The sequence below is a fragment of the Lygodium microphyllum genome, chromosome 24, assembly GCF_053477565.2.
Source record: "Lygodium microphyllum isolate KBCC chromosome 24, Lygodium_microphyllum_v1.1.10, whole genome shotgun sequence".
In the NCBI taxonomy this organism is placed as follows: Eukaryota; Viridiplantae; Streptophyta; class Polypodiopsida; order Schizaeales; family Lygodiaceae; genus Lygodium; species Lygodium microphyllum.
In genome coordinates this window covers 130,088,037-130,109,570 of record NC_141158.1, presented here as the reverse complement: position 1 = coordinate 130,109,570, position 21,534 = coordinate 130,088,037, and the positions used below count along the sequence as shown (strand labels likewise).

Sequence of the window (21,534 nt, the reverse complement as noted above, 5' to 3'; positions counted from 1 at the left end):
AGCAAGGAAATCAGAGAAGGATAAGCAACTCTTACACAAATTATAAAAGGAAAATACAAACAGATAAAGGATAAGCACTCTTTACACAATCATGCATGAGATGTCACCTGTTTTTTACTTTCTGAAAGAACAGCAAAAATTTCTTCACGTATAGACATTTCAAACATAAGAGAAGCAGAGAAGACTCCGGCACTGCTACAAAACCATTAAGTCACACAATATTACAGCAGCATAAAACCTCATGAACCAAAGAACATCGAGATAGAAAGGAAAGGGCTTAATGTTCCAAGTCACACGTTACCAAACATTGCAAAAAGAATAAATGGGCTGCACAAAGTGTCGTGCAAGCTTCATAAGTAAAATAAAAACCCCAAAACCCCAATCTAAGCTATACTACCCTTTACAACCCTTTACACATGAAGCACTCATGCATGATCACAGCTTTCACAGTTCCTCAACTTGAGGACAACAGACTGTAATAGCTACAACAAGTTCAATAGCCCCTTGGCCAAACTATTTTCTGTTTGGCTAAGAAATGTAACAACTAAATACCAGCGAAAGTGCTGCCTTCAGGAGGTTGAGGCAACTTTCTATTGTGAGAAGAAGACATTTCACGCTTCAATTCGGTCAAAATCCTCTCCATTGTATATTCTCGCCGCCAATTGGCCAACAATGGGAAATGCCTGGGTTCAACCTGCATATATATGATTATCAAATAAAGAGCAGGAAAATGTGCCCATGAACTCTACTTGTCAAAGAAGGATCAAATCTAAAGCAGAAAGTCCACAGAGAAAGATCAAATGAGTTGAGGAACTTCAAAGTAATTTCTACAATCAATTAGCTTTCTCTTACCAGTCCTAAGGCAAAATATGTTTGAATTTGACCCACACCCTAATAGTGCTGGTATGTTTTGTTGACACATCAATATAAATGCCTCACGATATTGGCCACTGATGAATAAAACTTTTGCAAGTTACTTAACGCCACCTTATAATGGAAGCCTCGCAATGAGATTCTGGTGTTTCTTGCAAAGACCTATCAGCATAAGTAGAGTATGCAACCCTAAAAATGTAGATGTTCTAACCAAGGTCACCTCAAAACTTTCAATCAAACGTTCATAGTTTTCTATTTCAAAGTATTCTCCATAAGGTAAGTACCCTAGCTCATGGCATAGAATATATATCGACTGACATGTTGTATCACATCAAAAAATGATGCATGTCATTAGAATAATTGGTACAACAATGAACCTAATCCCAAGTTGACTTTATGCAAGCACATTCAGGAAGCCTACCTAAGATTCCATAAGCACGCTCAATGTTTTGCTCCAAGTGGTTTGTAGTATGTGGATTTATTGGTTCAACATTCTAAGGCTGATAAAAGCGTGTTAGGATTCAGAAAAAGAAATCAAGAGCTACTTTATAACATATATTACTTATTTCCATAACAGATTGTGGGCACATAGGTGAGACTGCATGATAAAGAAATGTGTGTTGCCAACTGAAATTGACCACGGTACATATACATGAGAAAAACTAGATGCCAGGTAGAAAAAGATGGTCTGGGAATTCCGCATAAGCACACATACGTGCTGTTTTTTGAGACTGATAGGCAAAGTATCACCACACTTGATGTGCAAAAGATATTACTTAACATATCAATCTGCCAATTTTTGTGAACATCAGTTCTAGAACTATCCTGCAAATTTATGAAAGCACAATCCTGGGTGAGGTCCGAGATTTAGAAAGCCTGCTTGCAAGTTTGAAACTTCAAATCAACGACTGACATGCAACTCAAGGTTGGAAAGTAAAATAGGGGGCTGAAAATTCTATTCACAGACAACAAGGCAGCCACGTTCGATCCCAAAGCTATAGGCATCCTTGCTTTTACTCACTGCAGTTTCCCCTACCTTCCCTGACCAAAGGTGAAGCTCATCCAGCCAGTGAGGCAGTCTAAAGCCATCGCCACTATTTGTGTGCTATTTTTCTCCCATAGACAACATATATAGCATCTTTTTTGTCAAGTGAGGCAACGCACTTGAAATGCCAACATTATATGGCATAAGCAATAATTGCACAAATTTTGAAACAGGCAGAGATAGATAAGAAGCTCACCTCCCGGCCATAGAGCCAATACAGGTTCACTTGAACTTGGAGCTAGCAGCAGTAGCGTATCGAGCCAGGCTTCCTATTGCAAGTTCTTATTTGCCATACAACCAGCCCACACCATCCCTATTTATTGCCATCAAACTGTGGGGACCAAACAAGATGCAACACAGACTAGTTCTTCAGTCCTATTTATATAGCCCCTCCACCACTCTAGCCCTTATGTTGACATCCCATGCATGGCCTAGAGGCCATTTTGTGAACTCCATCCAAAATATCCAAGAACGTGTTTCCTCCCTTGAAAATTTTGTTGTTAAAAGAACTTGTTCTGATCTTAAGCAAGTAAACTAATCTTGATGTGGACTTCTTGCATTTCAGAGGTGTTTCCACTTGACCACCAAATGTTGGGAAACAGTCGTGTCTTCTGAGCACCAAACTTTCTTGATTTATTTCAGGTTTATACTTTGTCCCATGCCATCAGTTTGCCGTGTACCAAGCATTTGAATGATGTGGGTCTATGGCGTTGACTGCAATTAATGCAACATGGCATTTTTTTAATGATCCACATTAACTTGAAGACAATGTTTGACACTTCATAATGTGAGCTATAGTGTGCAACCTTTCAATACCTTAAAGACATGTACATCCCTTCCATGGGCTCTTGATAATTACAAACTACAATGTTACTCCTCTAAGTAGACTGGTAAGCGGTGATTCCCGCTCATAGCTGTGCATAATAAGCATAGAAATGCTACAATCAGAGGCCACTCCACCCAAAAGAATAAGCATATAACACTACCAAAATTGTTGATGCATTACACTTTGTTGCAACCTTCTAATTTTTACAGAGCAATTGAAGGATAACTTGTGTGCATTGCAGATACATCAGGGCTTATATTGTACGAGTACATGATGCACATTAAGCAAAAAAGTAAACCTATGGTGAATAAAATTGTAACCTTTAACTAGTGACAATATAATGTGATAAATGAAATCTCATACAAAGATGTTTCCAGATGCAGGCCCATACTGATGACTCGCCTATATTTCATGTTGAAAGAAAAGGGAGGTGACATGTGCTAGGGAACTTGATAACATGCTAGCTTATTAGTAGATGCAAAACAAATTGCATCTATGCCTATCCATTAGCTCATGTGTGAGCTAAGAAAAGATGTGTGAGTTGGCTATGCCAATGATGTCTCAAAGTGAGAAAGCTAGTGAGAGCGTAGAAAAACACAATCCCTTCGGGTTATCAAGCTTGCATTCAGATGTGTGAGTTGGCTATGCCAATGATGTCACAAAGTGAGAAAGCTAGTGAGAGAGTAGAAAAACACAATCCCTTCCCATTATCAAGCTTGCATTCGTGTGTATCCATGAACTTTATTTTGTTGCTGATTTGTATTGAGATGAATTTTTATGTACAGCTCCTCACTCTAAAGAAGAACTTCTTAACTTGTGTGATACAAATACACAACTAGTTCATGACATGCACAAATGTCGTGTGCAGTTTGTAAGTATTCAACTGCTTCCAATTTATCCTAAACTAACTTTTGCATTCATAACTAATTCCTTTAGCCCTACTAATTAACTAGGGCATTGTGTTCTTATCTTTAAATACTGATACTTGGCTAGCCAGAAGGGACATGTTGCAAAGAGAGAGTTCCACTAACATAGAAATACATATACGTTTATGTTTTCAAAAGTCCTAGTGATGCAAAAGCGTACTACATGTTGCAAATATAAGAAAGAATAAAAATTCCTATTGCTACAGAAATTATCCACATACAAGCACGTCAGTTGATGGTGATTTGAAAGGACATGCTTGCATGTAGGTGGAGAGTGTGGTGACCCAAATGTGTGACTAAGTGCCTAGCAACCCAAGGAGAATTAACTTTATGTAGCTTGTAACATTGGGTTTAAAACCTTGGATATCTTAGATATTAAATACAATTTTGTGAAACTTTCTTAGGATTAAGAAAGAGGAAATGGTAATCAAAGATTCTAGCCACTTTTGTTGTTTCCTCATTTTTGTTGGACATCCAAAAAACACTGCAACAGCTATATATCTCTTTCTCACAATGGTTTTTCATCTCCTGATGCACCGACCTGATTTCTCGTCTATGTTCCCATGGGAAGTTTGCTTAACCTTTAATGTTAAACTTCGTCTACAAGCATGTGGATTGTGTTAGGTTTTCATATGACTCTGTTCTGTGACAAACTGCTGTCTGTACTCTCTTCATATATGCTTGAATTGTATACAGCATGTGGGCAGGCATTCTTGGTTCTCTATACAGCTATTTTCCTTCAGTTTACCATCATCCCAGAGCTGCTGTTTGTTGAGGGATCTCACTGCTTGCAGCCTACATCAGTGCCCTCTTATCACTTTGAAGCTAAGGAATTAAGAGCAGAAGACATGCAAATCCTCAATCGAATGTGTAATAACATGATTGGGAAAATGCAACCTGCAAGGGCTAGGCTACTCTATCTTTGTATCTGTCTTTTAGTTGAATAGGATACTATAGATGTAATAGTGCCTGATGGCTGTAACTGATCCATGAGTTTATAATGAACATCTCATCTTGTGACCTCTCCATTGTTGACCAGAGCTAAAGTAGGCCGCAACTAATGTTACTTGATGACAAATTATGGTCAGATTTCTCTCCTCAAAAACATCCCTAGAAAGAGCCAAACTAGATTACTTTTATCAATTTCAGTTTGAGTAGGACAAGTGTCAGCACAAAGTGCAGTGAAAGGGACTCGAGGGTGGAACTATTCATCATCTCGCATGATTGACATGCCCCAAGCTCAGCAACCAACCTCTCCACACCAACGTTTGTTGCTTCTATGCCCTGGTTCAACTTGTTTACTAAAAGTAAACAGTCCTGACCCCATTATTGTCATCAGTCACAACTAGTCACCCATAGAATGCAGCAGCTACATCATTGCCTCCTGCAGGCATGTTCATCCTGAAAAGCAGCTGTCTTCTGCCAGGACTACTGCCTCCTGCTGCATGTCCTACTCCTGAACATCAAAATTCGCCATCTGATGCACACAGATGTAGCCTCCACACCCAGACTGTGGCTACCACCCAATACACAAACTTCCCCTCGGCGTTAACACCCAAACAGAAATTTCCCCTTGTAGTTCAGTGCCCTAACTCAAGTCCTGGTCGGACTTAGATAAAGATAGAGCAGCCTAGTCCTTGATGTTTATAGCACCATCCAACTCTACCAAGGTTGTCCACATCTGACAAACAAAACATATCGGTCGATCCATCCAGTCCTGCCAGCTTGTCTGAGAGACATTCAGTGACCGTTGGTGCCAGCAGGTCAAAAAGCGAATATTGCAAGAAGCGTTTGGACAACGGTTTTAAGCCTTTTTTATTGTGGTTTTGGAGTCCTCTTTGGTGCCCGCTGAGGTTCCCCTCCCCCACGATATGCACGTGCACACACACACTCTCTCTCTCTCTCTCTCATATTACTTGACAATCAATCACTACTTAATCCTCAAGCTCTCAAGAGTGCAGCTCTCACTCTATCTCCTCAAGCTCCCTTCCCTCAACTTTCAGGCTCTACACTAAAAGCTCTCCTACTCCCTCAAGCTTCCTAAACTCTCCACCCTCTCCACCTCAAGCACTCTACCCCTTGAGCTCTTCAGCCTCTCAAGCCACTACCCTCTCTACCTCCACCTCCACTCTCTCACTCTATTTCCTCAAGCTCCCTTCCCTCAACTTTCAGGCTCTACACTAAAAGCTCTTCTACTCCCTCAAGCTTCCTAAACTCTTCATCCTCTCCACCTCAAGCACTCTACCCCTTGAGCTCTTCAGCCTCTCAAGCCACTACCCTCTCTACCTCCACCTCCACTCTCTACTCTTAGAGGGGTAGAGAGAGTGGAGCTGTCCACCTCCACTCTCTACACCCCTCAAGCTCCCACACTCTCAAGCTATCTATGCTCTCTACCCTCAAGCTCTATCCATCTCTCTCCATACCCATAGCATCCACTCTCCATAAATCCTCACTTGCATTGCTTCCATTACGAGAGAGAGAGAGTGTGTGTGTGTGTGTGTGAGAGAGAGAGAGAAGAAAAGTCGAATACTTGCAAAGTAACAATGCAAGTATTGCCAAAAGTCATCGAGGTCTATGTTCTACAAAATGGAGGATGAACCTTCTGTAGTACAAACACAATCCAAGGAAACTATAGACGTCATGTGGATCCCCCAATCATTTATAGGCATTTCTTCCAAGAAAAACTCACTCTTCTTACAATTAAAGACCAACCAATGCTTGAGAATTTCCTAAAAGACTATAACCAAATGCTTCCTATGCTCTCATCTCATCCTTTTTCACAAAAAATGTTATCAAAGAATGTCCCTACATCCATCATCTAAATAAATGATGCGAGTGCAACAATATGCCCAAATGACATCACTAGAAACTCATATAGGCCAAAGATTGTCCTGAAAGGTATCCTCTACACATCTTCTTTCCAAACGTGTATCTAAGGATATGTCTATCCTTCAAATAGGGAGATGGTTCTTAATCATCATCTAGTTCAAGGCACGATAATCAATACACATGCTATGAGCCATCCTCCTCCTATAACAAAGGAACAAATGAGTAAAAAGGGATGACCTAGATTTGAATCAGTCCCTTGTCTAATAAGTCCTTCAAATGTGTCAATCTCTTCATGTGGGTTGCAATCACTCTGTATGGCAACCAATTGAATGTAATACTAGCTCAATAGAATGGATAATCCTCAAGCCCCTCAAGTGAAAGTTCTCCAAGTAAAAAGAGGGAGAAACATTCTTTACAGTGCTACAACCAGTAATTAGAAACGGTTGAATCTGATACAAGAGGGACCGATTCTCCTTTAAACACATGAATCTTTTGCTCTAAAGTAATCTTCTTATTGTAGATGGTATGACTCCATGAACCCTATGGCACCCCATGTGCTTGAGACCAAATTCAAACCCGGATCACTCTTGTATAACATCAACACAATTAGTAACATCTCATCCACAATATCTCAGCTCTTTAGAAAAAATCCCTTGTGAGCCTTGTCAAACATCCCTCCTAGATGTTGTTCCTATTTGGCTGAAATTAAGGCCTAAGTGCTTGCACCCTAAAGCAATCATGAATCACAAACTTCCCTGCTCTAGAAAGTTGATGATATCCTTGCGACAAAACCATGAAATTGGCCTTTGGTGAACCAAAGGATAATACACTTTTACTTGTAAGAACTTCAATCTTAAAAAGCAAAAATTCAGCAACCAAAAGATAAATCCAATAGTGAAGCTAAAATGCTCCTACACCTCAACACACAAAGAAAGATTGGCCCCAACACTCGACATCTCTTGCAATATTTCTTTCTACCTATTAAATTGTCATATTACTATTCACAAAGCCCTCATCACTAGCTTTTCATGTTAGCAAATGTATCATGCACAATCATCTTCTACTTGTGAACCTCAGTCTAAGTCAGACGGGGACATTAGGAATTTTGGCACTCAATCTGTCATGTGCTCTAACCAAGGAGGTAGCTCTATTTAGAGCATGCATTTCTTTTTCAAACAGTTTTCGGTGTCTTCACTTTGGCTGAGATCCATTTCCAACCTTGCATTTCTTTTTCAGTGGTGGCTGGAGGGTGTTTTCACACCAAACTTGGGGCGATCAGCATTTTTTATTATGTGCCAGCATTTCCTGTCTTAATTAGTGCAAATTGGCTACAATTCAATGCATGGCCTGATGTTGGTCGGCTAGTTTTTGGCATTATCAGTTATTTATCGCTGCCCTTTTCAGTTGCCTGGTCACTTTTTGTTTTTCAGGTTTCACCACACTCCAACATTCAAGGACTTTCCTCCATCTTCTAATGCTGCCTTTTGTCATCATCCTGATCCAATGGCCTCATTAACGCTTTGGACTACATGAAGGTACCGATCAGTCCACCTTTGTATTCGCCTTTCATTCAAAGTTCAATGCAGATTTTCTTCTTCCATTATAGTCTTTCACTTCCCTTCTCTCTCCCTGTTCATGTTCTTCCTCTTGAATCTTCTATTGCACACACTCACATCAATCTCAACCCTTAGTAGGCCAATCCAATGCAACCACTCATGCAATGCTCAAGTACTAGTCTCTGGCTGCTCTCACCAAGTCCAAAAATACCAGATCTGAAAAAACTAGCAGACTCTTTGATGGCACAAGAAGACCAACTTGTCCAACACAAAATCTTACCAGAAAACCCTATCTCACAAAATCTATCACAACTGATCTCTTTTGAATGGCACAACTCACAGTAGAGAAGCACAAAAACCCACGAGAATGTCCAAAACCACTCACAACTCCAAAACAGCATCACTTAACCTAGGACAACATTGCCTAGACTTGATCAACCGTCGCCTACCAAACTTGTGCCATCATCTATCCAAGAGCAACATCATTGGGTGGAAAACCAAGATCACCAAGCTGATAGACAACATCACCAACACTCTGGACAGCATAATCAGAGCTTCAACACAGCCATGATCAGCAAATGGCAAAAATAGATGGTCCTTGGCAGCCCTGATCTACCCAAAAAAATGCCACACGATGGAGAAAAGATATGCATTCATGCCTTCCGTGCATGTCTCCTTTTCATGCATTTTATAAACTTTTCACCCATAGTAACACACGATGAAGGACAAGGATAAGGACGAGGATGAGGATGGGACAGGGATGAGGACACTTGAAGCCTTGTATAAAGAACTTAGGATCCCACCCTAGACAACAAGACAGCACCAAAATGAGAAAATAAAGTGCCCTAAAATACATGAAATGTAGACTAATAGCAATAGAAACGTCTTTCTAAGAGGTGATAGGGAGTAAAGCTTCCCCAAAACTTTTTGATATACTCCTCCAAATCCTTGAAATCTACTGCCCTCAACTAATTTCAAACAATCTTCGCCTCCACCTCAAAGCACCAATGAACAACATATTACGAATTTCCTACTTGAATTGTATCAAAGTGGGTGGTGATCTACTGCCCTCAACTAATCTCAAACGATCTTCACCTACACTCAAAAGCACTAGTGAACAACATATTACAAAACTCCTACTTGAATTGTATCAAAGTGGGTGGTGCTTTTCTAAGAAGTAATAGGCAGCAAAGCCTCCCCAAAACTTTTTGGATATACTCATCCAAATCCTTGAAATCTACTACCCTCAACTAATCTCAAATGATCTTCACCTCCACCTCAAAGTGCTAGTGGACAACATATTACAAAACTCCCACTTGAATTGTATCGAAGTGGGTGGTGATCTAGTGCCAAACAATCTTCACCTCCACCTCAAAAGCACTAGTAAACAACATATTGCAAAACTCCTACTTGAATTGTATCGAAGTGGGTGGTGCTTTTCCTTGAACCACAAGATTGGCTCACCGTTTTTGTGCATTCCCTTAAAAAAGGGGATGCTTTGTGCACCTTCCACCTAAATAGGCTATGTAAAACTACTAAATAAAGGTCAAAGCCAAGATCTTATCCTCCACACCACCCTAGATGTCTCAAACTTCACAAATTGTCTCTCCTTTGTAATCATTTGTTTGCTGGTGGATGCAAAGTTCTAGGCCAATTTCCACTTTCAAATGATTGACCAATTGAATTTTTGAACATTCTGCACTGGTGACATCGACATCTGTTGTCCACGAGCAAACTAAAATCATGTGGGTCGTCTCCCAACCATAGTAGGATCTCATGTTGATGTATCTTGCTCTCTACCCATCCCCAACTAAAGAATCCAACAATGTAGAAAACCTAGGATTCATCATAAGCAAGGGAAAAGTCTCCACCACACTACAGAACGAAGTAAACCCGTAAATTGTGCTAAACAGTAATGCTTAAAATAAAGCATCATCATCTACATCAATCCTTGTTGGATCCCTAGAGTCGCGAGTAACATCATCCACCTAATCTCCATGCATTGTGGACCAAGCTCCAATACCTCGTGCATGATTTGCATACTTAGGTACATCCCATTGAATGCATCTCAATCCTTATTTTATTCTCTATGATACATGTTTTTCCCTATTAGGCCAAATATAGGACTTAAGTGCTTGCACTAGATCAACCCCAAATCTTTCCACGTATTTTGGTGCAATGCATTCTAGCAACATTGTTTTATTGCCTCTTTGGTGTCGAAGTCTTGTCTTTTTAAGATTAAGCACTTGCATTTTAGAGTCTACTTCCCATTAGTTATCACAGCCAATTTCATGGTTCCATTGTCAAGACACCACCATTGTTTCTCCACAACAGCCCAATTATTTAAATGTGTAAGCTTGTGTGCACATTTGTTTCATTCAATTTAAATTAACCTTAATATGAGAGTTTCTTTTTTGCTTACTTTAATTTGGGTGGTGGTCCAACGGTTCAAGCCAAGTCACTCAAATTCAACAAATTAATGGCTAAATAAATAAACTTCCCACTAAATTTATGCAAATTACTTAAAAAGCAAGCAAAATGTCATAAAAGCAAGAGAAATGCATGAAAGACAAAAGGATGAAGCTTTCCACCCACAAGAAGGCTTTATCGAGTAGATCGTGGCTGCCACCAGCCAACCTATTGCATGCCACTCTTGATCATGTTGTTTGTGGTGCACTGATAGAGTTGTTCTAATTGTTGGCAATCTATTGTGATGCTAGTGATGGCAGTTTTGAGCAAGGCAAAGGCTATTTTTGTGCAAGTGACATTGTTTCCAACTAGGCGATGCAGTTGTTGGGCTGCTCATGTGATTTGGGAGCTATTGTAAACACTTTATGTTTGTTATGTGTTCTTCCTTTTGTATTTTGTGGCAATTGGGAGAGAACCCTCGTGGCAATTGGGAGAGAATCCTCACATGATAGGTCTTATAGAGGGTTTTCTTTTACATTGATCTTAGAGAATTTGGGCAAGATTGTGATATATGCGAAAGCCTATAGTGGTGGGTGTATGGTGGTGAAGATCTTGTCCAATTCGAGCTTTTTTTAGCAATATAAGGGGAGAAAGTAAGTATGGCAAACATATTCAGATCTAGTGTTTCAGGTCTTGTCTAGTGAGTGCAACTAGAGAAAAGTTTTAAAGCACTATAGATCTATTGAGCAAGTATCGAATTGCTTGTTAAAGGCTAAGATCAAAGGTCTGAAATTCTAGCAAGGGGGGAAAGATGTTGGGGCCAAGCTTTCTATGTATTGGTGCAGGCCATTCTAGCTCCATTGTTTTATTTGCGTCTTTGTTATCAAATTTCTATCTTTAAGATTAAGTGTATGCAAGTTAAGAGACTACTACCCTTTAGTTATCAAAACCAATTTCATGGTTCCATTGTTGAGACATCACCATTGTTCTCCACAACTTCTACCAAAGTACCCCACTACCCAAATTAACTTTGCCCATCACAATGACTCACTTATTTGGAAATAAATAAAATAAAAACACCCAACCCTATGAAAGAATGTTAAAATTTGCTCAAAGAAGCATTAGAAGGCACATGACAAAGTCAGAGCCTATGCAAATCCCATAGTTGTCAAGTATGAAAAGTATGATACCATATAGTACAAAAAAATATTGTACAAGATGATAAATAAAATAAAAACACCTGACCCTATGAAAGAAGGTTAAAATTTGCTCAGAGAAGCATTAGAAGGCACATGATAGAGCCAAAGCCTATGCTAATCCCGTAGTTGTCAAGTATGAAAGGTATGATACCATATAGTACAAAAAAATATTGTATGAAATGGTACCACAAGATTTTATAAGATACTATGCGATGTTAGTACGAAAAAAAAATTAAACTTGATTATTTTGAACTAAAGATGATAGAATAGATGTTTAAAGTCTAAATAGCAATGCTATTAAAGTATACAAGATGAATACTAAAGGGTAACACACCAAAACCTCATGATGCATGCGCTATTGTTACCTACAACTTACAAGTACATAGATGGGAGTACACGAACGATTGTTACAAATAAGAGTAGTGTAGGCTTAAGAGAGGATCAAGAGAGAGGGAGAGGCCACAGAGAGAGAGAGAGAGAGAGAGAGATGAGAGGCTTGAGAAAGCGGAAGAAGCTTGAGATAAAAACGAAGGTGTGAAAGGGTTGAGAGAGTGAGAGAAAGACTTGGGAAAGAGAGAAATAAGAACAAAAGAAGGGGGGGACCGGGGCGGTTTGGGGGGAAGAAATAAGAAAGAAAGAAAGAAATTTGTAGACTTGGGAAAGAGTGATTAAAAATGCCCTTTTTTCGTACTAGATCATACAAATATGCACCATATGGATCATACCATACAGATCAATGCATACTATCTATAAAGACAACCCTCGCTGATCCACATAGCAAATGTCTCACTTTTGAAAGAGGATTTCAGCTTATTTGAAAGTGCACTAAAGTTTGAAACCATGAAGATGGAAGAATGTTCTAAACTCTCACTTGGATGTTGTGGTGCTTTCACAATACTAAAAAAGATAAGAGGAGAGAGCTTACAAGCTCTAGCTAGCTTCCACAAGTCATGTCCACCATCCAATGTTTCATGTTAGTAGGCTCTAAAAGAAACAAGGGGAGATAAATAATATCATCTCAAGAGATGGGATGGTAGAACTTTCTAACGACCAAATAGTCATTTGTAGACGAACAAGGATACCATTTACTAGGAGTGTCTAGTAAGTGGAAGGGTTGTTCTAAAGAAAGTTCAAAATGGGAGAGAGTAAACACTATTCAAAGATGGTTTTCCAATCTATACCCAGTACGGTTTTAAAGAAGGCAAACATTTATTATGGAGGAGAAAATATCCAATAGATCAAAGTGACATAAAAACATTGGAAAGTGGTGATTGATCATGTATCTATGAACAAGAGCCAAGGCCAAGTAAGTTGGTGATGTTGCAACCATGCATTACCTTGTTGCATGTTCAACTATAATCAATAAAAACAATAGTTATGAGGCTAGGAGGTGATTCAAGACACCTTTCTACTATGTAAATTCTTGCTAAACCCTGGTTTTCTAGCATATCAACAACCACTACTTGTAATCTATGAATGGAATAGAGATACATGATAAACTGCATACCAACACTTGGTTGAGAGCTCACTCATGTGATGCCAATGATAAAGGTAAATCTAAGGAGAGTGCAACAAAAAAAGAAAAGGATTGTCTACAAGGTGCAGCAAAGGCTAGCTCAACAAAGGCATGAGAAAATTGAATAGCCAAAGAATGAGAGGGTGTAACGACAAAGCATGTGTAAGTATTATCAACCTTTGAACTACCTACAAGCATGTGTAAGTATTATCAACCTTTGAACTACCTACAAGAATGGTGCAATATGCAAGATTAAGATTCCCAACACAAGCACCATAAGTTTGAGTGAGAGTAACTGAAGGGCAATTGTAAGCTACATAGTGCATAAAAGTAGTTCCCAACAAAACATCATCATAGGGCAAAGTGGTGATCACATGAGAGGAGATATGAGGTAAAGATAACCTAACACCTAGTTAACGACCTAAACCTACTCGAGGTATTTGAGATGCATCATCTATAAGCCTTCACACAATGGTATTGAAATACCAAAAGCTTAAACTTACTCAAGGTATTTGAGATGCATCATCTGTAAGCCTTCACACAATGGTATTGAAATACCAAAAGGAAGGAATGTGCTAAAAGAATCTATCACTATTGAAAGCAAAGGATGAAGTTACGATACCCCTAAACCTCAATATATGGGAAAATTGGGTCAAAGGGCTCTACCAAATATTACTTTATTAAAGCCACGAATGTTAGCCGGTATGCTCTTGAAAGCCCAAATATTAATAATAACTAGGTTGTTTAAGGCATCTAGCTCTGATATCATGCAAGGATCTAATAGTGTAATTAAGAATCAAGAGGGCTGACAAAGGCCACAAAAAGTACAAAAAACTAGAAAATATATTCTCAAAAGAATGAAATGTAATGATATAAAGTCATAAGTGGAGTACAATCAATGTGTGCTCAAGCAACAATGTTGAAGAAAAAGTAAAGGCTTGAAGCAAAGGTAAAAAGAGCCCATCATATTTTTCTATTAGGGCTACCAAATAAGCCCCACAACTTAGAGTAGGAAAAAATAAATGAAATTTACTATAGATAGGCCTTCGGGAGTGAAGGTTTGAGGCTCTGGATGCTAAAGGAGTCATCGAAGACACCAAAACTCAATATGAGAGTATTGTTCTTTGAACAGATCCCAATGAAGAAGAACCAAACAACACTCTAAAAAGGACCTAACACTACCAAGTTCTAATGCCCATAATAAAGGAGATTTGCACTTGGCTAGAGTAGACAACGTGTTCTATATATAATAGGGATGCGTTTCAACTCAAAATGTTCCACCTTTAGGGGAGTCCCAAGTGAAATGCCAAGTGAAATAGTTAAATACTACATATGAGATAGTTTTCTTTATAAACAATTAATTCCAACTTGCACATTTATACAATGCAAATCCTTTCGTGCCAACAAACAATGTTATTTTTTACATAGTATCTCATATATCATGTGTGAGAACTCTCAAAAATGCAAGAAAAAATGTTTTTTTTTCATATAGCAATCATGTTTCAATCAGCCATTTCACTAAGGGTGTTTTACGTTTCAATGAAACATTTCAAGCATTGCACATTTCAATACCAACAAAATGTGTTTTACGATTACTATGACTAGGGTGGTTAAGGGGTCTTGCATTGTATGCCCTAAAGGCTAGGGTGAATAAGGAGCATAACACAAGACCTTGGGTCCATTTGCAATACATTTTGTATGACGATCATGTGCTTGAATTACATACCCTTCACAACTCTTGCTCATACACCCACGTGACATGTATCAAGTGTGAATGCACCCAAAGGCTAAGGGGTGCAATCGCACCCTGAGTCTAAGGCAATCAAGGGGTCTAGCAATATGTGCCCTTAAGAATAGGGTGGACAAGGAGTTTTATAAATAGGACCCTAGGCTATTTGTTAAACATCTTGTACTTGGAAGGTATACCCTTCAAAGCTCTTGCTCATACATGCAAGTGGTGCACTTGATTACTTCTCATATGGTATCAAAGCACCAAACCAAACCATGGATTAACACATCCACATGCTCCCAACCAAATAGGGTAAAGGAAAAGCTTTAACTGATAGTCCCCCCTACAAGTTCACACTTTGCATGTGTCATACTCAAGCCTTCAAGTTACACCATGGGGCAACTTCTAGATGAGAGAATACATGGTGTTGTGTAAATGGATGTGTTTCTCCCACTACAATTTTGCATTTGGTGATTCTTATTGTTGCAACGTTGCAAACTTTAGTCGAGTCTACATTCAACCAGCACAATCCTCGATGATGACATGACAAATCTTAGCAAGTCAATTCAAAACCAAAAATGTAGCATGCTATTACAAAGTCAACATTGTAAACTTCCATTGAAAGAGTTAGGGTGCTAGTATTTTCTCCATAGTCTAAATTAAATCCCTCAATGGCGCACCCAATATTATGCTTAGCAAATCAATTTGAGGCTAAAGATAGAGCATGTGCATCTTCACTACATGGCTATATGAAATCAATGGCACACTCAATATCATGCGGTAACCTCTTGATATCAACTCATAACTACACTCACAAAGCTTCAATCACCAAGGTAGCCTTTTACATCATCCTAAAGAGACCCCCATTAAGACGTATATACACAAATGCCCCAAATGACAACTTAAAGGACTCAAGGGCTCACTTATGCCACACCACCTGTGATCACAATTTGCCCCTAAGATCTTTGCAAGTTTCATACACGCACCACAATGGTTGTTGAAGCATGTTAACAATGCTTAAAGAGAGAGAGACAAAGGCTTCTAAGAACACTACAATAATAATGTTGAGCCTATAGCAAAGATTCAATTACTAAAAGGCTAATATGACAAAAAACCATTCAAAAGAGGGCTTGTTCGAGAAGTATCTTTGATAGCACAAATGTGCCTTATTGTTGAAGAAGCATTTTTAGTAGCAAAAGGATAGCATATCTAGAAAGCATATACAATAAGGATACAAACCAGCACTTGGTGTGGCCTCCTTATCTACTATCCAACTTCCAACTCCAATAGTACATCTTTGCTCAAATTTGTGTTGGCCTACTCAAAACCTAGACATCCTTTGATAACCAAAGCCTATACACATCACAAAGCTCTCATGACTTTTAAAATGAAGATAACCATGAAACATTTCACCCCCAAACATTGTGTCTCAACATGAAACATTTCCCATGTATAGGTCTTAAGTGAAATGCTGCATGAAACAAAAAATAACATACTTAAAATACACATATCCAACAATATTGTAACGGATGCAAATTGCTTTTTTCTTAGAGGGAAACAAATAAGGCAAAAGGATGCATAACAAAAGTACAATGAGTTCCACATTACATCCTCAAAAAAATGCATTTCACGGTTACCATGTTAAAGACATGGATACAAATTAAGGCAATTCTCACTTTAAGATGAAAAAAAGACGAAACCAAGTGAGTTAAATTAAAGCAAACTACCAACATGATTACAATATAAGTATGCACTAACTTGGCTAGACTTGTTCACAAGGACTAGACCTAACCTTGATAATTCAAGGGTCAATCAGCAACCTTGCTAGAAAGCTACCCAACCAAAAGTCCTTCAAAGGCAAAATATATAGATCTTAATATGACCTAAAAGGCTCTCATGATAAATAGAAAATAAAGCCCTTTACTAATCTAAAATAAATGACAAGGATTTTGAGTTATAAAAGACCTACTCTCAAACAATGATCAATATCTCAAACTTGAACTCCATTTATTTGCCATTTTTCCGACCACTACACTCTTTCCAAAAGCTCTCCCTATGTGTGCCCCCGTGTCAACAACAATGTTCATTTGCATACTCACTTCACAAGGTCACAGGGATCTTTCATTCAAAATCACTTTTTAGCTATGCCTAGCAAAAGTTCTTCAAAATATAAACATGCCCAAAGGCTTGAAGTATACTTAGCAAGTAAAATTGAGAGTTTGAGACTTGATATCATGAGAAAAAGGTTCCACGAAATCCATACAACAAAATACTATAATCGAAAGCAAAAGTTATAAGCTTTAACCCTAAAAACTCTCTTAAAGATTTACCTTCCATTCTAAAAGACAATGGTCACTAGATTGTTCCCTCTTACAAAAACTGCAATGCACACAAGAATCAATGTGTCCCTATTGTTAAGAGCATGAAATCATGAGGGGACTGAAATCATGAGGGGATGAATATGCTTGGTCAAAAGATTCATATGTCCAAATCATCAAGAGCAAAAACAAGAGCTTCAGTTTTGATATTAGTAGTAGCATACAAAGAGTATGTACTATGTGTGTACTAGTATCATGAACACAATAGGGAATGAAGAAGTGAAAAATAAATACAAAAAATCAAAACTATTAAGAATGCAAAAGGATTTGGAGGAGATGACAAAGTTAAAGCACTACATGGCACAAAGGAGACTTCTACACCAAGAGCAAATAAGGAACAAACGATTGGAACCACCCTAACAAATAACAGAGGGAAATAAAGCAAATAAACTTCATCTTTTAAAAAACCCTATACAATAGCAAAATCCTTCGAAAGTTAATCAAAACTTGTCACGCAAACACTCACTTGTGGCATGCTGAAAATTCATTAAATGATGCCATCACCTTATATCTTCAATTGGGAGACAAACACTAATTACCAGCTTTCATCAAAGACATGTAAGAATCTACTTTGGCACTTTATAAACATATCTATATGTCAAGGCTCGGCAATCTTACTAACTATGATTTAATAAATAATATTGGCATCTTAAATTGTCAATATGGCATTAGTGTCACAAAAGCTATTGTTTCAACATAGTATAGTATCTAGTACCTAAGCGCATACTTCTGCGACCTTCATAGAGGGGAAAAACTTCAGAAGAGAGATACTATAGCTCTATGCTAATTCCTTTTTTTTTTAGTTAAAGACTTGATATAAGCTCAAAACTTTACCAGTCCAGTGTCTTGGTTCACACATGTCATGTTGATTCTGGAATAAAATTTCACTGTGGGAGGTTTGTCAGGGTAATCCTTATCACAAAACAGCTTGAGCTGATAAATTCGCCCCTCGTGAACAGACTGTTTCAATGGTATACATAAGACAATGTAAACCAATGTTGCAACCAGCAAAGCTCAGTGAATTTATATAGGTAATGTTATTCAACATTCAAGACTTACATTATGTGGGCCAATTATCGTTCCAGTCCACGACCTCATGAAGATATCATCTCCATCATCCATTCCATAACTGACAGTTCCATCCCCGATGCCTTTTTCTCCCCTCTCCAATTCCTCCAGCAATCTGAAGTTTCTTGGAACTGCACTTCGAGATTCACAATATATCCACCAATGCCGAGGAAAAACAACCAACATTCAGTAAAGCCTCGCATTTCTAAACGTCAAACCTTGACATGTCTAATACTAGATCCAGATTCAAATAAACTAAATTCAAGAGACAAGGAGCGACCAGCACCTTGTGCGTGAGAGACCCTAAAATGCACATAGTAAGATGTGCCAAAACTTTTCTATCGGGCTGATAATCCCGTCAAATCTGATGTCATGGAATGAAAGGAAGAAGGCATACGCACAGACAGACAGACTCACCAACTACAGCATTTCCAGCCGTCGTCATTTGTGGAGATCACGGTACGGACAAACTTCGCGGGAAGTTGCCTCGATTAATCAAACCCTGCAGGCGACGAGACAACAAAGAAGAAAAGAAAAAGAGGAAGAAGAACAACAGCAGGTTGGCTCGACAGAGAAGGGGGAACAGGCAGTCCAGCAAGCTTTTCCTTTATGTTAGGGCTTGGCCACCAAATTATGTGTGGCAAACGCCACTTGCCTTTTATAAACGAAAAGAAACACTGCGGTCTTTTCACAATTTGGCCCTCTCATAAGCTTCGGATCGTGAATGTTAACCAAAAACAACATTGAAAGAATCATGGTGTTGCACAATGAGGTAGTGCGAAAGCTCTACACACCTACCTGCTAATGATCATGGCAACATCACTTGCAAGTCCCCCCCACAAGAAGATCACACCCATGCGCCTATTTAAGATCACTTCTAACCTATTGAACTATCACTTCAGTGGAGCTATGGCTGTTGTAGCCCATTGCATTTCAAGTTCATTGGCAAAGGGTTTTTCCAGGTTCTTGTACTAAGAGAGATTGAATATCAATTTGCAAATTGTTTGCATTGCATATTAGAGCATATGTTATTACAATGGTGCAGTGACAATGTGATGTGTATCTCAAAAGATTATCCCTAGTTAACTTGAGTTAAGTGGCACACTTTTTCAGCTTGTTCAATTAAGAGTTCTTTCAATTTTTTCTCTAGCTTTTTATCTCTCTTTTTTTGTGACTTTTGGTTTTGCAAACATGGTGAGCAAAAAAAGGTTTAATCTTCTCCATCAAAGCAATTTTTGATATATACAACCACTCTACCATAGCCATTTGCTACCATGGTCGGGACTTGAGCTCAGTGCAACAACATTGTTTCACTAATTCTCTCTTAATCAAAAGAATTTGCGAAAGAATCTAAAATACCAAATGACACCAGTAATAAGGTGCTAGTGATCAGCGCCACAAGCTATATTAGTAAGTTTTTGTGGCTTTGGCAGCAACAACCTTTCAACACCCCATCTATGTCTTAGTCAAACCATCCACCCTCACCTCCAACTCCAAGCAAGACCTCGTTACCTATTCTAAGACAATTGGCATCACCATCCATCCTCCAAGTATCAAATCAATTTAAGTTTAGTCTCTCTCTCTCTCTCTCTCTCTCTCTCTCTCTCTCTCTCTCTCTCTCTCTCTCTCTCTCTCTCTCTCTCTCTCTCTCTCTCTCTCTCTCTCTCTCTCTCTCTCTCTCTCTCTCTCTCTTTGCCCTTTTGTGTTGCTATTTTTCTCTTTCCTATATGGCTTGCTACATCATTTTTTTATTTCATGATGCCACATATGCATTGATGCAAGAAGCAGCTTGTGGCAACAAAAGGAACTAATTGCTTTAATATTAAAGGCCCACTCAAACAAAATTACTGGGCATGAAAGTTAGGCCTACTCAAATATAATTACTATACATGCAAGTCTCCTTATAAACACAATTTGGTTTGTTGTCCTTGGTGAGGTGCTGGAAGGGAAGCACAAGGAAACAAAGATCCTCATGCACATACAAGATAATGGAGTACAATGCATCGTATGATTGATTAGGACTACTTGCAAGCTAGGTCAAGTTACTTGCAAGACAAGTCAATGCATGTTGCCAAAGTATGCTTAAGCCCAAAAAAAACAAACAAGAAACTTTGCAAGGCACGTTGTCGTGTCGCTATGCGCACACCATGTGAAAAACTCTAGAGTGTGGCTTCCTTATTGATCTAGAGAGCCAATGCCATTTTAGACATTAGTGTTAGTGTTTATAGGGTGGATGGTTCAAAAATATTAGATTTTTGGACAAGTTTAGCCAAATTTTGATATTTTAGATATTATATCTTGTAAAAATCCATAAAATTGTAGACAGCTTCTAGATTAGGATGACATCTAAAAGAAAGTGGGTAGCTTTTAGCCAATCTGAGAGGATTTTATGTAAAAAGAAAGATTGGTGAAATCATGCAACGCACGATCGTTGTTTTCAAGGAGTGAACAACACTCCGAACTGGGAGATGAAGAAGGAGTGATCTGGCAGAATTCTGGCCAGGTGTGCTAGTATTTTACCCCCCTTTTGGAGCCAATGGAAGCATCAGATTGGCAGTCTAAGCATCATAGAGGAAGGTATTATTTTATGTATGTTTTTGTCTACACGCTCTTAACAAAGTGAACATCCATCCAAAGCAAGTTATGTACTCTAAGGAAAACCTTAGTAAAGAGAATGAAAATGAGGAGTCAAACAATAGTAGAGTCTCTCTCAAGGAATTGGTAAGGACATCATAGGGGTTTACTAGCACTTGCGATTCATCATAGTCTTAAGTTTGGATGTTATACACGTGCACTCTACATGGATTTGGTGATACATTGTTATTATGCAAGAAAGAACTATTGTGTGCTATGAGTTAACTTAATACATTAGCATCACCAATTTAAAATGGTGTCCCAAATATTAACATCATTTTGATTGTGTGTTGAATCGTAGACCTCTTGGAATAGTAGATTTACACAAGACTAACAACACATTATTTGTTGGAAATTGAAATATGTCCCAAACACATGTGCATTGGATGTGAGTTAAAGTAAAATAAGAAAACATTTTGTTGTTAACATGAGGTAGTTGATCTTAGCGAAGTAGATCATTGTGAGAAGTTGCAAATCTTAACTTGTGAAGTAAGCATTTATAGCTCTTCGTGTGTCATATAGGTCATCATACAGCTCCCACGCGTT

The 21,534-nt window shown here is 38.6% G+C and overlaps 1 protein-coding gene across 1 annotated transcript; it reads right to left on the bottom strand.

Moving 5' to 3' along the window:
• Positions 1 to 264: 264 nt before the first annotated feature.
• Positions 265 to 19,016, bottom strand: LOC148015642 (ubiquitin-conjugating enzyme E2 variant 1C-like). The gene is made up of 4 exons (XM_087665953.1): positions 18,772 to 19,016; positions 18,346 to 18,485; positions 18,121 to 18,246; positions 265 to 694 (listed from the first exon to the last, which is right to left on the bottom strand). The coding sequence occupies exons 1-4, from the start codon at positions 18,797 to 18,799 to the stop codon at positions 545 to 547; spliced, it is 444 nt and encodes a 147-aa protein (XP_087522079.1). The 5' UTR covers positions 18,800 to 19,016; the 3' UTR covers positions 265 to 544.
• Between the last annotated feature and the right edge of the window lie 2,518 nt (positions 19,017 to 21,534).